Source organism: Oncorhynchus mykiss, chromosome 16 (assembly GCF_013265735.2).
Source record: "Oncorhynchus mykiss isolate Arlee chromosome 16, USDA_OmykA_1.1, whole genome shotgun sequence".
In the NCBI taxonomy this organism is placed as follows: Eukaryota; Metazoa; Chordata; class Actinopteri; order Salmoniformes; family Salmonidae; genus Oncorhynchus; species Oncorhynchus mykiss.
The window spans coordinates 11,557,309-11,575,535 of NC_048580.1; the positions used below are offsets into that span (position 1 = coordinate 11,557,309).

Genomic DNA, 18,227 nt, shown 5'->3' on the forward strand with positions numbered 1-18,227 from the left:
TCCTCTCCTTCCCAGGAAGAAAACCATTACATTATTGGATCATCTCTCTGTTTGTTGGTTTCTCTCTCTGTATCTCTCTGTTTATCTCTGTCTCTTTGTTTTTGTCACGTGCTCCTTCTCCAGCCTTTAGGTCACCAGGCTGCTCGTTATGGCGCACACCTGTCACCATCGTTACTCGCATCAGCGTATTATGACACTCACTTGGACTCCATCACCTCCTTGATTACCTTTCCTATATGTCACTCCCTTTGGTTCCTTCTCCAGGTGTAATTGTTTCAGTTTCATGGGTTGTGCGTTGGTTGTGTTTCTTGTTTTGTATTATGTTTTGTTTAAAGACGAAATCACTCGCTTTCTGAACTTGCTTCCCGACTCTCAGCGCACATCATTACAGTTGATCTGTTCCTGTGTTTCTCTCTGTTTCTCGCTCTCTGGATCTCTAAAACAAAATGTGTCGCTTGTCATTTTCGTCTGTGATTATGCTTAGGAATAGCGAGCTGAATGAAGAATGTGTGTGGTTGTCACGCCCTGACCTTAGAGATCCTTATTTATTCTCTGGTTGGTTAGGTCAGGGTGGGAGAATCTGTTTTTTATTTCTTTGTTGTTTTTGCCAAGTGTGGTTCCCAATCAGAGGCGGCTGTCTATCGTTGTCTCTGATTGGGGATCATATATAAGTTGTCATTTTCGTTTGGGTTTTGTGGGGTGTTTTCCGTTTATCTGTGCCTGACGGAACTGTTCGCTTTCGTTTTTGTATTCGTTATTTTTGTTTGAGTGATTCTTGACAATAAAGAACATGAACACTTTCCACGCTTGGCTTTGGCCCACTCTACCTTACAACGACGAGCGTTACAGTGGTGTATGTGGTGTGTGTCTGTGTTCACATATGTGAGCTATTGAATGACAGGGATGATCTTTGACAAGATGAGCTACAAGAGAACAGTTATCAGGATAGATGGATTGGTGGACGACTCGGGGATTGATTAACTGTCCTACCTTCTTGTCAGACAGTCCAGACACAGTGTCTATGTACTGCTCCTGGATCATGAAGGCAGCCAGGTTGGCGGTGTAGGAGGCTAGGAAGATGACCGCGAAGAAGGCCCACACCAGCACCATGATCTTACTGGTGGTTCCTTTAGGGTTCTCGATGGGGACTGAGTTATTGAACACGATGCCCCAAAGCAACCACACTGACTTCCCTATGGTGAAGGTAGGACCTCCTGCCGCTGGGGGGGGGGGGGGGGGGGGGGGGGGGGGGGGTTTGGTTAATATACTGATTGTATCATAACAGTATCATTAGCAGATGTACAATATACGTCCAAGTTATTGATGTGTGTAATGAAAAATATGTCCATGTTGATGTGTGTAAGGAAACATATGTTCATGTTATTGATGTGTGTAATGAAACATACATCCATTTTCCTATACTGTTGATGGCTGTATCATGCATTTCCAATTAGCTTGTTTGTACAGCCCCTTACTAGACCTAATAGAATTTTGACCTTTTCATCTCTCTATCACGTTTCCATTCATAGGTTGTTCCCCATCCCATCATTCAACCCAGCAGCAGCACTGAACACAGCATCATTAACAATCCTCTCAGCATTAGACTAGTCACTGAAGGGTTTGCCGTTAGACTGCCTCTAGCTGTGTGTCGTGTTGGGTAACACAGTGTTAGCCGCTAGCCTGCCTCTAGTTGTGTAACACGGTGTTAGCCACTAGCCTGCCTCTAGTTGTGTTGGGTAACACAGTGTTAGCTGCAAGTCTGCCTCTAGCTGTGTGTCGTGTTGTGTAACACAATGTTAGCTACTAGCCTGCCTCTAGTTGTGTGTTGTGTAACACAGTGTTAGCCATTAGCTTTCCCCTGGTTCTGTTGTGTTGGGTAACACAATGTTAGCTGCTAGTCTGCCTCTAGTTGTGTGTCCTGTTGTGTAACACAGTGTTAGCCACTAGCCTGCCTCTAGTTGTGTAACACAGTGTTAGCCACTAGCCTGCCTCTTGTGTTGTGTAACACAGTGTTAGCTGCTAGCCTGCCTCTAGCTGTCTGTCGTATTGGGGAACACAGACTCAGCCCATTCATCTTTGCCAGCTTGGAGAAGCCAAATCCATCTCCATCAGATTAGCCTAGCGACAAACACTAATTAAACCAGGAAGTGACCTTTCAGACCGCGAGACGAGAGCGGGCTCTGGCAGCTCGGCATGCTGGGATTGATTAGCCGTCTTTGTTGAGTGCAGTGCTATACCCCACTCTCCCAGGGACTCTCGGGTCTGGCATTCTGTGTCAATACCTGCCTAAAACCACTTGGCACCTCCTAGCTTCTGTTTCTAGCATGTCAGAGTTTTTTGTGTAGTAGGACACAGCCGTTTCCCATACTAATGTAGCCGATAAACAACTCTCACTTTCCTGTGTTTGTGTGAATAAGCAGTTTTATTATTATTATAATTATTTATTATTTTAGGGGGTAGATCAGCTTTAATATCGCAGATAGATTGTAGCTTCCATCAATGTAATTGTCTGCATCATTTCCAATCCCCCATATATATTTTGTGTAAATATGTATATAAAATATGCTTTTAAAATATATTTCCTTTTCTTATTTTCACCTAACCCTACCACCCCTCTCATACACTTCCCTGTGTTTGGGTGAATAAGCAGGGTTAATTACCAGCTGAGTTTCAACCCAAGTCTCCTGTGTGAGCCCTCGGCGCTACAGCCAGGGTAGCAGCAGCTGTGCCACAACTCACCTTTAGCGCTGACCAAGCTGCGGTTGTAGCCGACAGGACTGAAGTACTCGAACACGAATACAGTCACAGCTACCACGGTCAGGCACATTACAAACATCATCACCCACACCGCTGGGCTATAGGGCTCTGGGAGAGAGGAGGAGAGACAAGGAGGAGGGAGAGAGAGGGCGGGAGGGAGGGATATTTATTTTTAGGTCTTTTGGACTGGCCAAATATGGCTAATAATGTCACCAGGTATAGTATCTACAGAAGACTTAAAGACAGTCATTGGATTGTTCATCCATTGCTTTGGTTGTCGTATAAGCTTGTCTACTGCCAGGCTCAAACAAAGCAATGATACATACTGAGCAGCTCAGGGAGAGAAAAGGCAGAGATAAAAATGACTCATTTTAACATGGGAAAATATCCTCCAACTTGTTTTCATTTTGATTTGGTTGTTTCAGGGTTCATGTATGATGTAGTTGTATCTGCAGGATAAATCGAAAGTTACCTAAAACGGAAACAGACCACTGAGACAGAACCCAGTAAAGTAGGCCAAACACAAACACACACACACACAAACACACAAACATGCACTGAGCGTTGCCATGGGAGCTAGCTGTCATGCTGCTTCCGTGAGGAGAGGCATCATGGCCGGCAATCCAGGTAAATCACTGTTTGACACAGACCTAGAATCAGACTATACTCCCAATATTATAATGTTAACTATTGGAGTACTAACACTAAACTTACCTCAGATCAAATTATATTTACATTATATAAAGACAATCAATCAATGAATCAATCCAACTATCTCACCGAGGAAGGCGGAGGGGGAGACAGTCCCATTGCTACGGGCAACCATGACGCTGATGCCGGTCTCGACGAATGGCACGGAGAAGTCGATGATCTCAGAACGCTCCTCATTTATGGTGAGAGAACCTATGGCCATGTCTGCTTTCCTGTAGAACACCTGGGAGAGAGGGAGGAGAGGGGGAGGAATCAGACGGGGGGGGGGGGGGGGGGGGCAGGGTGATACATCATACAACTTAAAACATGATCTACTGTGCTTCATCCCTCTGTCAATGTAAGAATTGCACATTATAGCATTTTTTTCTCTCTCTTGCATTACCTCAACATGTATCAAACGGCATTGAGCCTCTGGGCATGGGGATGCAGGCGGGGATGATGTCATGAGGAACACCTGTTCAGGCGTACGCCTTTAGGATGTGTTTGATGTGTCTTCAGCACCATATGAACATGTTGTCACACACCATTAACCCAAGATACAATCAACCATCAAAGAGATGCTGTACACCTACCTACCCAGTCTACCTCTGACCACTGCCTCTCTCCTGGTCCCAACAAACACACAGCACAGATTTAGGAGTAGAAGCTCTGGAGCTGTTCACAGGGGAAGTTCATTTATCTTCCAATTGTTATCTTCCTGCCTGGGATTTCAACCAGCAACCTTCCAGCTGCTGGTCCCGCCTCTCTAGCCTCTAGCCACCGCCTCTGTGTTGTAAAGTCCCTCATTACTGGGAGAGTTTGGTGCTGGAGTTCCTCTCACCTCTCCGATCATGCCGTTCCAGATGCCACTGATCATCTTTCCATGTTTCCCGTTAGTGACCAGGTAGAGGTCGTAGGAGAACTTGATGGTGCGAGACAGTTTCTTCAGAATGTCGATGCAGAACCCCTTACAGCACAGCTTGGTGTAGGGCTCCGAGTGACCCACAATACTGTAGGGAGAGGAGGAACACACAGACACACACACACTGAACAGAACGTATGTGACGAACAGTAAGTTTTAGGAGAAAGAAGAGCAACTCCTAATTGACCTGATAGGTCCTCTAATTGACCTGATAGGTCCTCTAATTGACCTGTTAAACAGCAGTAGCTCTGTGAGACCTATGAGATCAATAAGCTAAACAGCATCAGAGCAGAGCAGAGGAGGGAGGAGTGTGGTCTGTACTAACGACTGGGAATCAAGGACCTGGTCTGCAGACAGGAAAGACAACAGGAAATCGGTATCCCTGAGACACTCACTCACTCACACACGCACACACACACACACACACTTAGTGCAGTCTGAGTGCCTGAGACATACTCTAAACACAGGGAATTATGGTGTTTGGTGAAACACTGACACACACACACACACAGAGCAGTGATGATCTGTCACCTCCAGCCTCCCCTCGACCCCACTGTCTAATGATGTGTAGGTAGAGGGGGAGGACAGAGAGAGAGGGGGATGAATAGAGAGAAGGATGGTTGTTGTTAAACCTAGAGTAAATAGTTCTGTCCTTGTCTCCTTCGTCTCACCTTCGTCTCACTAGCTGCCTTGGCTAAACGCTGTAGGTTAAGAGCAATGAGTCTGTGTGTGTGTGTGTGTGTGTGTGTGTGTGTGTGTGTGTGTGTGTGTGTGTGTGTGTGTGTGTGTGTGTGTGTGTGTGTGTGTGTGTGTGTGTGGACGTGTTTTACTATACATGTGGGGACTTCGAAATGGCAAAAAAACTCATATTTGACCAACTTTGACCACAAGGTCAAATGCTATTTGTAGTCATTTAGCGTTAAGGTTAGAATTAGTGTTAGGGTTAGTTTTAGGGTTAGGGTTAGTTTTAGGCTTAGGGTTAGGAGCTAGGTTTAGGGTTAGGGTTAGAAGCTAGGGTTAGGTTTAGGGTTATGATCAAGGTTAGGTTTTTGGGTTAAGATTAGGGTTAGGGTTAAGTTTAGGGTTAGGGTTAGGGGTTAGGAGCTAGAGTTAGTTTTAGGGTTAGGGTTAGGGTTAGGGGTTAGGAGCTAGAGTTAGTTTTAGGGTTAGGGGTTAGGAGCTAGAGTTAGTTTTAGGGTTAGGGTTAGGGTTAGGGTTAGGGGTTAGGAGCTAGAGTTAGTTTTAGGGTTAGGGGTTAGGAGCTAGAGCTAGAGTTAGTTTTAGGGCTAGGGTTAGGTGAAGGAAAATAGGATTTTGAATGGAACTGAATGTCCCCACAAGGTTAGCTGCACAAGACTTTGTGTGTGTGTGTGTGTGTGTGTGTGTGTGTGTGTGTGTGTGTGTGTGTGTGTGTGTGTGTGTGTGTGTGTGTGTGTGTGTGTGTGTGTGTGTGTGTGTGTGTGTGTGTGTGTGCGCGTGTGAGACACACAATGATGAAACCGCTTTCTCTATCTCCCCCAGATCTACACGCACACACATACCCCCGACGGTTAGCGATGTCTCCATTCTTCCCTGAAACAACAGGAGTATAAAACGATGTGCCCAGAGGAAGGAAGAGAGAAATCTAGAGTTGCGAGGGAGGAAGAGAAAATAATGGGGAAGGAATCTTGAGAATGAATGTTTCAGTGAGGAGTTTGCCAGTGGTGTACCCACTAATGCCTATACTGGCCCTAACTATGCCTGCAGTGCTGCACTTGAACTTACTGCCAATACAATACAACTCTCATTAACTCTGTGCATCCAGGTAGCCACTACATTACAGTAAGATGTCCACACATAGATAAGTTAGGATTCCACCCAGACAAAGCATGAAACAGTATGTAGAATCACACAGCAGCACTCTAACTGCTAACCCATAGTCAGTACTGATAGTGCCTTATAACTGTGCCTTATCCTACCCTCACTTAATGGACTTCAGTTATCTTGCCAATGAGACCAGCCACTGTCCCAAAAAAAAGAGGAGTTTTAATGTTTTAAAAACCTTGCAATTACACCAAACATCTGCTACGGAGAATAGCTGTGTCACCAACATACAGTATGATTAACTGGTTAACCTCTACTTTGCATTCATTAACTCTCCTTTCTCCTTATCTTGCTCACGCTCTCTTTCTCTCTCTCTCTTTCTCTCTCTCGCTCACGCTCTCTCTCTCTCTGTTTTTCCCTAGTAGCCCGGGAGTGTTGATTGCAACCCAAACAGGGTGGGGAGGGAGAGAGAGACAGAGAGAGAGAGAGACAGAGAGAGAGAGAGAGAAGAGGGAAAGAGAGAGAGAAACAGAGAGAGGAGGGAAAGAGAGAGAGAGAGAGAGAGAGGAGGGAAAGAGAGAGAGACAGAGAGAGGAGGGAAAGAGAGAGAGAGGGTTGTGTTGTTTCTATCCTACCATGATAGATGTGCCAGCGTTGGCAGATAAATCTTCTTTACGGCCAATCAATGTGCCATCGCACTCAACCACTCTCCCCACACATCTTTCCACCATTAATATGCCACACTGACACACAAACACATGCACACGCACGCACACAAACACACTTCCATTAATATGCCAGCGGTGTTATGTCGTGAAGGGATTCAAGTCTTGCACACACAAACACACACACAGTGGATCCATCATTGATGTGTGACTCACGGGAATGTCAAAGGGACGTACAGCAGGTATATTACAGGTGTGTAAAAGATGTCATGGTTGTATTATGGTTGTCTTGTGGTTGTCTTGTGGTTGTACTGTGGTTGTCTTGTGGTTGTCTTGTGGTTGTACTGTGGTTGTCTTGTGGTTGTACTGTGGTTGTCTTGTGGTTGTCTTGTGGTTGTACTGTGGTTGTCTTGTGGTTGTACTGTGGTTGTCTTGTGGTTGTACTGTGGTTGTCTTGTGGTTGTACTGTGGTTGTCTTGTGGTTGTACTGTGGTTGTCTTGTGGTTGTCTCCTATAAAAACGTCCTGATCTCAAAATGTACCATCCAGTATGTGCTTACCAGATATGTGCAGGCTGTGGTGTGAGCATAAATCTGCAATTTGCATGTTGTTTTGTGTGTGAGTGAGTGAGTGCATGCATACCTCTCGGTGCGGTTGGACTGGCGTCGGCAGGGCACGGTGTTGCGTACACAGGTTCCCGTGTCGGGGTCCACGTTCTCTACGATGACGAAGGGCCTCTCCTCCAAAGTGGCTACCGTCAGGTGGCGATCATCTGATACCGGCTCGAGGAAACTACCATATCGAGGCCACACCGGATAACGCACCTGGAGGATACCCCGCTCTAATGTCCCCACCTGGGTGGAGTGGGGGGGGGGGGGGGGGGGTAGCGAGAGAGAGAGAGAGGTTGAGAGAGATAGAGAGGTTGAGGTAGATGTTGAGAGAGAGAGAGAGAGAGAGAGAGAGAGAGAGAGAAAGAGAGAGAGAGAGATGGCAGAGTTAGAGAGATAGAGGGAGAGAGTAGGAAGAGAGAGGGACAGAAAGAGTAGGAGGAAGAACTCAGTGCTGTAGATCTGAGACAGGCTGATCCAGGATTGTGACCCAGAGCCGAGCTCCAGAGGATACAATGATCCCCCGTTAAGAACCTGCCCTCGCTTAACCCTATTGGGGCTCCATTTGTCACCCAGCATCCGGCCCTGGAGCTCCCCACTCCATCCCCCCAGTCATAGCTCTGCTGATTTGTACACAGCAAATTCTCCAGGGTCAAATCAAAACTGAGAATGTTAGATGAACACTGAAGGTGTGGACCTGTATAGCACTAGAAAGTGTTAAATGAACATTGAAAGTGTGGACTTGTATAAACACTGGAAAGTGTTAAATTAACACACCACTTAGTGTAAAACCTTATTTCCCAGAATGCCTTTTCGAGCTAATTGTAGAGTTACCACCCAGGACAGTATTTGTTAGTGACAGAGACATCAGTGTTGCATTAATCACTTGTTTGTCCTTGGGACATTACCAAGTGAGATCCTGAGCGAATATGTTATTTTGTAGGTCTTATAATTTAACACAACACAATATATATTTCATAAGGCCTTATTTTTTTTATTATATATATATATATATTTTAACCCCCTTATTCTCCCCAATTTTGTGGTATCCAATTGTTAGTAGTTACTATCTTGTCTCATCGCTACAACTCCCGTACAGGCTCGGGAGAGACGAAGGTCAAAAGCCATGCATCCTCCGAAACACAACCCAACCAAGCCGCACTGCTTCTTAACACAGCACGCATCCAACCCGGAAGCCAGCCGCACCAATATGTCGGAGGAAACACCATGCACCTGGCGACCTGGTCAGCGTGCACTGCGCCCGCCACAGGAGTCGCTAGTGCGCGATGGGACAAGGATATCGCCTGCTCGCCAAGACTGTTATCGCACATTACATATTCTAATAAAAAAAATGTAACTTCATTTTTTTACATATTGCAACAAAGTGGTTACTATTAGGGCTGTGGCGGTCACAAAGTTAATTAACATAAACACATTTAGCTTCTCATGGCTTCCAAACATAGCCTCTCCTGGCTTCCTTTTTAAAAACTAATATATCCATATGATATAGCCTACACCTTTACAATACATCCATTATTTATTTTAGACAGGTCTAAGGAAGCATGACATGAAGAAAATATAGTCTATTTCAGAAGAACAGAATAGCTTACTCTGAGTTGTCCTTATGTTGGCCCTGATCTGGCTATGCCAAATGGCTGTGGGCTACACTAGTTCATTTAGCAGACAAGATTTGCTTAGAATTCCGTGGCATTATTTTATAGTATTGAACAATACAATTAAACAAAGCTGAATAAAATATAAATATTGGCTGCAAATAATTTGAGGGTTTGCACATGTTGCTATTCTGTGTTGAGCTGTTAACAAAGAAACTCCTATAGTGACAGAGTTATTAATGCAACTTTAGTTGTTCTACAAACGTTGGGCCTTATGTTTTGATTTTTAATAGATTGTAAGGCTGCATGATGAAAGACTAATGATGATTTGAAAAAAAGTTGCTTGAAAGGCATGAGCTCTGCTTTGTTTTTTTGCGCAGGCTGCACACACTCCAATAGTCTCTCATTCACAATTTGACAAGCACTTTATAATGCCTCGAATTTCACGGTGGCATCCCCTTTGTGGTGGTAATGTGGTAATGCACACTAAAAAAAATCCATGCCTTTTGCGGCCCGGAGCGCTGCGTTGTGCCCTTCTCCCGGAGTGTGCTGCGCAATCGGAAGCGCCTCTCGCTCTCATGGCTCTCAGTCACGTGATCTTTCTCACAGGCTACAAATGAAGACACATCAGGGACGCAACTGCGCGCGTCTTTATCCAATTCCGAGGCGCATATTGGAAGAATTGTCCACTTTTACTTTTCGTCAGACAACAAGATGAGTAGGACATACGAAAAGCAATAGCCTATTTAAATATACTATCCCCCATAGTACAAAAGTCGAACCTATTCTATTCTGTATGAGAAATACATATTCCAAACATAATCTGGGACAGTTGTGGGATGTGAGAGATCCCAAATGAATACAACCACTAGCATGACATAAACGTTTATGAAATGTGGATGACACAACAGATCAGAATGTTTTGCTTAAAATGTTTGATAAACTGTTAGGCTATTTCTTCACATTATAAGCATAACAATGTGCACATGGTAGTAGGCTATAAACGTGAATGTTCCATTAGCAGATAACACAACTTCCATATGTTGTAAAAGTGCATTCTTATGGTGAGAATTATCTTACCCCAATTTGAAACTTAAGCTGCTTATACAGTTGAAGTCGGAAGTTTACTTAAACTTAGGTTGGAGTCATTAAAACCTGTTTTTCAACCACTCCACAAATTTCTTGTTAAACAAACTATAGTTTGGCAAGTTGGTTAGTACATCTACTTTGTGCATGACACAAGTCATTTTTCCAACAATTGTTTACGGACAGATTATTTCACTCATAATTCACTGTATCACAATTCCAGTGGGTCAGAAGTTTACACACACTAAATTGACTGTGCCTTTAAACAGCTTGGAAAATTCCAGAAAATGTTGTCATGGCTTTAGACGCTTCTGATAGGCTAATTGACATAATTTGAGTCAATTTGAGGTATACCTGTGGATGTATTTCAAGGCCTACCTTCAAACTCAGTGCCTCTTTGCTTGACATCATGGGAAAATCTAAAGAAATCAGCCAAGACCTCCACAAAATTGTAGACCACAAGTCTGGTTCATCCTTGGGAGCAATTTCCAAACGCCTGAAGGATCCATATTCATCTGTACAAACAATAGTACGCAAGTGTAAACACCATGGGACCACGCAGCCGTCATACCGCTCAGGAAGGAGACACGTTCTGTCTCCTAGAGATGAATGTACTTTGGTGCAAAAAGTGCAAATAAATCCCAGAACAACAGCAAAGGACCTTGTGAAGATGCTGGAGGAAACAGGTACAAAAGTATCTATATCCACAGTAAAACGATTCCTATATCGACATAACCTGAAACGCCGCTCAGCAAGGAAGAAACCACTGTTTCAAAACCACCATAAAAAAGCAAGACTATGGTTTGCATCTGCACATGGGGACAAAGATCGTACTTTTTGGAGAAATGTCCTCTTGTCTGATGAAACACAAATAGGACTGTTTAGCCCATAATGACCATCGTTACGTTTAGAGGAAAAAGGGGGAAGTTTACAAGACGAAGAACACCATCCCAACTGTGAAGCACAGGGGTGGCAGCATCATGTTGCGGGGTTGCTTTGATGCAGGAGGGACGGGTGCACTTCACAAAGATGATGGCATCATGATGCAGGAACATTTTGTGGATGTATTGAAGCAACATCTCAAGACATCAGTCAGGAAGTTAAAGATTGGTTGCAAATCGGTCTTCCAAATGGACAATGACCCCAAGCATACTCCCAAAGCTGTGGCAAAATGGCTTAAGGACAACAAAGTCAAGGTATTGGAATGGCCACAAAGCCCTGACCTCAATCCTATAGAAAATGTGTGGGCAGAACTGAAAAAGTGTGTGCGAGCAAGGAGGCCAACAATCCTGACTCAGTTACACCAGCTCTGCCAAGAGGAATGGGCCAAAATTCACCCAACTTATTGTGGGAAGCTTGTGGAAGGCTACACGAAACGTTTGACCCAAGTTAAACAATTTTAAAGGCAATGCTACCAAATACTAATTGAGTGTATGTAAACTTCTGACCCACTGGGAATGTGATGAAATAAATCAAAGCTGAATTAAATCCTTCTCTCTACTATTGTTCTGACATTTTACATTCTTAAAATAAACTGACCTAAGGGAATTTTTACTTTGATTAGTGTCAGGGATTGTGAAAAACAGGAATTGTGAAAAACTGATTTTAAATGGATTTGGCTAAGGTGTATGTAAACTTCCGACTTCAACTGTATATGCCAGTTAGTCTCTACACTCTACACTCTCTATACTTGTAAAGCTGATTAATGTGCTTAATTAAGAAGTTATTTGGCTGCTTTAGTTGTGATTACAAACCTTATTAAATATAAGCAATGTGCTTAATATTAGGAAAGTTGAGCAATACATTTCATAGGCCTATTCTATAGAAAGCTGATGGGATCCTCCTCTTTCTATTAGCGGCCATCACTGTTTCTCCCTCAACTGCATAGCCTATATAAATGTTGCACAACATGAGCTCATGGGCTCTCATTAAGTGTTTGATTAGATTTTCAAATACATTTGCATTGATGTCAGAGGGATTGGAGGGACAATAGAGTGCTGAGTACCAGGCAATTAGCAAGTTTGGTAGGCTGCTAATGACCATCAGCAGCATCATAGTTTGGAGAAGCCTAATTAACATGACTAAACAGTCACATGGAATTTGACTGCCTTCCTGACTCATGACCAACAGCCCTAGTTACTATCTTATTGGGGAAATCACAGTGAAATTTGCATAGGTTTCTAAGAAATTCATACATTTCTGTAAGCTTCATGAATTCTACAAAAATGGCAGTGTTTGACCATGACGTGATTACAATTCAACAGAACAGATGAACAGGCATGACATTTACTCTCATGGGTGGTCAAAAAAAAACTCCCTGAAAGCCATGCCCCTACTAAGCCAAGCAACAAACCAAACTTGCTTTTTTAAAAATATATAAATAAAGAACTGACCCAATGCCTGCAACCCAGTAGTTGGGTCATTGAAACAACACATACAGTGCCTTGCGAAAGTATTCGGCCCCCTTGAACTTTGCGACCTTTTGCCACATTTCAGGCTTCAAACATAAAGATATAAAACTGTATTTTTTGTGAAGAATCAACAACAAGTGGGACACAATCATGAAGTGGAACGACATTTTTTGGATATTTCAAACTTTTTTAACAAATCAAAAACTGAAAAATTGGGCGTACAAAATTATTCAGCCCCCTTAAGTTAATACTTTGTAGCGCCACCTTTTGCTGCGATTACAGCTGTAAGTCGCTTGGGGTATGTCTCTATCAGTTTTGCACAACGAGATAGTGAAATTTTTTCCCATTCCTCCTTGCAAAACAGCTCGAGCTCAGTGAGGTTGGATGGAAAGCATTTGTGAACAGCAGTTTTCAGTTCTTTCTACAGATTCTCGATTGGATTCAGGTCTGGACTTTGACTTGGCCATTCTAACACCTGGATATGTTTATTTTTGAACCATTCCATTGTAGATTTTGCTTTATGTTTTGGATCATTGTCTTGTTGGAAGACAAATCTCCGTCCCAGTCTCAGGTCTTTTGCAGACTCCATCAGGTTTTCTTCCAGAATGGTCCTGTATTTGGCTCCATCCATCTTCCTTGTCCCTGCTGAAGAAAAGCAGGCCCAACCATGATGCTGCCACCACCATGTTTGACAGTGGGGATGGTGTGTTGCTTTTACGCCAAACATAATGTTTTGCATTGTTGCCAAAAAGTTCAATTTTGGTTTCATCTGACCAGAGCACCTTCTTCCACATGTTTGGTGTGTCTCCCTGGTGGCTTGTGGCAAACTTTAAACGACACTTTTTATGGATATCTTTAAGAAATGTCTTTCTTCTTGCCACTCTTCCATAAAGGCCAGATTTGTGCAATATACGACTGACTGTTGTCCTATGGACAGAGTCTCCCACCTCAGCTGTAGATCTCTGCAGTTCATCCAGAGTGATCATGGGCCTCTTGGCTGCATCTCTGATCAGTCTTCTCCTTGTATGAGCTGAAAGTTTAGAGGGACGGCCAGGTCTTGGTAGATTTGCAGTTGTCTGATACTCCTTCCATTTCAATATTATCGCTTGCACAGTGCTCCTTGGGATGTTTAAAGCTTGGGAAATCTTTTTGTATCCAAATCCGGCTTTAAACTTCTTCACAACAGTATCTCGGACCTGCCTGGTGTGTTCCTTGTTCTTCATGATGCTCTCTGCGCTTTTAACGGACCTCTGAGACTATCACAGTGCAGGTGCATTTATACAGAGACTTGATTACACACAGGTGGATTGTATTTATCATCATTAGTCATTTAGGTCAACATTGGATCATTCAGAGATCCTCACTGAACTTCTGGAGAGAGTTTGCTGCACTGAAAGTAAAGGGGCTGAATAATTTTGCACGCCCAATTTTTCAGTTTTTGATTTGTTAAAAAAGTTTGAAATATCCAATAAATGTCGTTCCACTTCATGATTGTGTCCCACTTGTTGTTGATTCTTCACAAAAAAATACAGTTTCATATCTTTATGTTTGAAGCCTGAAATGTGGCAAAAGGTCGCAAAGTTCAAGGGGGCCGAATACTTTCGCAAGGCACTGTATTTGTTGGTGTAAGGCCTCAAAATAAGGCATTATGAAATACATATTGTATTAAATGTTTATATTTTACACAACGGGGGTTTATTCCTGAATGCTGATTGGTTAAAACCGCATGCCCAGACGGTATCTATTCTACAAGTTACCACCGGCTAAATCTATGACGTTAAAATGCCTATTTACTCTGTTCCATCTGACTGAGCAATCCACTGTCTCATCATTCCAGCGAGGCAACTTGATATACCCTATAAAAAGCATCTAGACTTCATCTCACATTTCTTTTAGACTAACATTTCGTTTTCAACAGAGGAGATTTGTATAAACTTTGCTGTCTGTCTCTCTGAAAATTGCAACATTGTTTCAATATTCAAATTCGATCACCAGATGTCCCATAGTAATGATTGTGTCGGGGTCAGGACCTGACAGAGAGGCAGGCATCTTTTCTCAGCCAGTTGAAATCATGCATAATTTTTATAAATTTTTTTCAGCATAATTTGTTATATACATACAAAGAACTATCAATAGAAAACAGGTCAAATTAAATGATGTGCCGCTAGTTTGCTGTTTTTCCAGCTTCAGTTAGAAGTGATTATTGTGTTAGCTGTATTGTTGGCTAGCTCCTCTGAACAACAGTGTCTTGAGGAGAGAGCACATTAAGCCATGCAAAATTGTGCCTCGTTAGCTAATTGTTACGGATGTATCTAAATAAATTTAGCTAAAAAACTGCTTAAACAAATGCAAATGCAGCTACTTTGCTGTTATTCAGGCTGCACTGTTTGACTTGACTGTAAGTTAGCCATAGTTGGTTAGCTAGCAAGCAAGGGATAAGAACATGGCCAGCCAGTATGGCAATGGAACATTTTGAACCAACAACTGGGTCTCGTCCACAGATACAGAACAAAAAGACTGAACGACTGGGTTGTGTCTATGGCAACCAAACTGATAGATCTGTTTGGTCAACTGGCAACCCCAGATTAGAACAAAACAAATGTCCCACCTTTATTTAACCAGGTAGGCTAGTTGAGAACAAGTTCTCATTTACAACTGCGACCTGGCCAAAATAAAGCATAGCAGTGCGACAAAAACAACAACACAGAGTTACAAATGTACAATCAATAACACAATAGAAAAATCTGTCTACAGTGTGTGCAAATGAAGTAAGGAGGTAAGGCAATAAATAGGCCAATAGTTTATATTGTGGTGGTATGAAATAATATGAATAAATTAATCAAAATAACAGTGGTAATGCCCAAGAAGCCAGTGTTCGGAGGCTTTATTGACAGAGTTTGCCAGTCCTCAACCCTGTCTCGGGCCTAAGAACACCCACTCCAGTATTTCCTCCAAACACCAGTTTCTCAAGGATTACTACTTAAGCAATGATGACACATTCATTTAGGAACTTCCTTACTGAAGTCCCCAGGGGAGAAAATGGATGTATGCAACAATAATCTATCTGTCAATAATAAATTCAGTCATGGGTGGTAACTCTACAATTCACTTGAAAGGCAAGGCATTCTGGGAAATATGCCAATAAAGCTTGAATGTTAATTCAACACAGTTTAATGTCTATCCAGGTCCACAGTTTCAGTGTTAATGTAACCAACTAGATCTCACAGTCTCACGTCAGAATTACACGTTCATCCATGTTTCTCAAATTCAACATTTTGAAATTGTTCCAAATTTCAAAGTATTTACGGTTAAGTTCAGGCATTAACTCCAAATGTTTAAGGACAGGGTTAAGAGTTTGGGATAGGCTTAAAACAAAAATCTCAAAATCAACTTTTGATCACTGGATTCAAACACCAGAGGCAGATGATCGTAACTTCAGAAGGATCTGCCTCTGGTCCCAAAGGTTACACATTCAAATCCAGCGATAGAACGTTATTTTTATTCATTTTTGTTTTACGCCTAGCCCAAAACTTAACCCTTACCTTAACCATTCAGAATTAATACCTAACCTTAAGATTTCAAACATGCAACCTTTGGGACCAGAGACAGATGCTTACGCCCATCCGCCATTCTCCAATGCCCTAGCAAAACCGAAACCAACTTGAAGGTAACGGCGCTTATTGTTGCCCCTAATGGCCGGTTTCCATCTCATCTCTCAATCTCCTCAGACAAGGATGGTTGTCGAATACTGATTTCGAATCACAAGGGACCTGGCTGAATGTAACACAGGGATGCTGGCCCCATGTTGGCTCCAACGCTTCCCACAGTTGTGTCAAGTTGGCTGGATCTCCTTTTGGTGGTGGACCATTATTGATACAACTGGGAATCACAGGTGGACTGGCTGAATGTAACACAAGGAATTTACTAGGCATATAGTGAAGTACAAATAGCTACAACACTATTGAAGGACCCAGTAGAGTGTAAATAACCCACACTATTGTGTCTGACTCTATGAATCTCAATGCTGTTTTAACTGTTATGAACCTTTCTCAGGCAGTTTTTTAAAAATCGATCACTTTTACAACTCTTATCCTTACCCCCCCTTTAAACTTTCTCTATCTTCCCTGCCCCTCCCTTTATACTCTCTATCTTCCCTGCCCCTCCCTTTATACTCGCTCTATCTTCCCTTCCCCCACGGGAAGAAAATAGGAAAGAAGAGAGGGAAAATAGGATGATGGTTCCCCCTGACTTAGTAAAATATTAGATAGGATGATGGTCCCCCTGACTTAGTAAAATATTAGATAGGATGATGGTTCCCCTGACTTAGTAAAATATTAGATAGGATGATGGTTCCCCTGACTTAGTAAAAACATTAGCGTGTAGTGCTGTCAGTGTGTCAAAAAGAGAGGGTATGAAATGGACATGTCACACCACAAACACATATACACTGAGTAAACCAAACATTAGGAACACCTTAATATTGAGTTGCACCCCTCCACACCCCCACCTCAGAACAGCCTCAATTCGTCGGAAATGGACTCTACAAGGTGTCGAAAGCGTTCCACAGAGATGCTGGCCCATGTTGACTCCAATACTTCCCACAGTTGTGTCAAGTTGGCAGGATGTCCTTTGGATGGTGGACCATTCTTGATACACACAGGAAACTGTTGAGAGTAAAAAACCCAGCAGCGGCACCTACTACAATACCTCATTCAAATGCACTTAAATATTTTGTCTTGGACATTCACCATCTGAATGGCATACATACACAATCCATGTCTCAATTGTCTCAAGGCTTAAAAATCATTCTTTAACATGTCTCCTCCCCTTCTTCTACACTGATTGACGTGGATTTAACAAGTGACATCAATGAGGGATCATAGCTTTCACCTGGAGTCACCTGGTCAGTCTGTCATGTAAAGAGCAGGTGTTCTTATTGTTTTGTCCACTCAGTGTACAAGTGCCCACTGCCACGTTCTCACTGACGAATGAGCTAGATGACAGGGGGCGGTGAATGACTGTGGGAACTCCGGAGTTCGGTCTGCACAGTCACGAAACACATGCACACAAACACACCTGCCAGCCAGTGACCGTGATAAAGTAGTCTTGCTGTAGCAGGGCAGGAATAAATGAGTTCAACAGTAGCAGTGAGATTACTCTTTGTAGACCTACACCCTCTCTGGCTACCCTTGGGAGACAGGTGTGTGTGCGCGTGTGCATACCCTTGGGAGACAGGTGTGTGTGTGCGTGTGCGTACCCTTGGGAGAAGGGCGGGACACCGCCATGGGAGAGAACAGTACACCACATCATCAGCAACACTGGTAGTTTGTAATTAACCAGATGAAACAGTGTATTGATTACATTCATGTATGCAAGTTATTTTGAGGCAGGGCATAAATATGGCAGTGCTGGGTTGGTTGTTTCATGGTCCACACGCACAAACACACACACTCATTCAGTACCTTGTCCCACTGTCTGTCTCTGTTCAAAGCGATGATGACCATGGAAGGGTTTGTCAGGTAACCATCACTATTAAACGACAGGTCCTTACGCTCCCATGTCACGTTCAGCATGTGTCTAGAACACACACAAACACACACACACACACACAAACACACACACAAACACACACACAAACACACGTTCAGTATGGCTACTGCTACGACAAACACA

General features: G+C 43.1%; 1 protein-coding gene across 1 annotated transcript in view; it reads right to left on the reverse strand.

Annotated features, from left to right (window-relative positions):
• LOC110492826 (glutamate receptor ionotropic, NMDA 2C-like) overlaps window positions 1-18,227 on the reverse strand; it is a 100,447-nt gene that overhangs the window by 20,871 nt on the left and 61,349 nt on the right. Inside the window, exons 8-13 of the mRNA XM_036945870.1 lie at window positions 18,017-18,131; window positions 7,479-7,690; window positions 4,289-4,457; window positions 3,538-3,691; window positions 2,740-2,865; window positions 991-1,220 (exon numbers count right to left, since the gene is read on the reverse strand). Of these exons, the coding sequence (XP_036801765.1) occupies window positions 991-1,220; window positions 2,740-2,865; window positions 3,538-3,691; window positions 4,289-4,457; window positions 7,479-7,690; window positions 18,017-18,131 (1,006 nt within the window). The remainder of the gene's footprint in view (window positions 1-990; window positions 1,221-2,739; window positions 2,866-3,537; window positions 3,692-4,288; window positions 4,458-7,478; window positions 7,691-18,016; window positions 18,132-18,227) is intronic.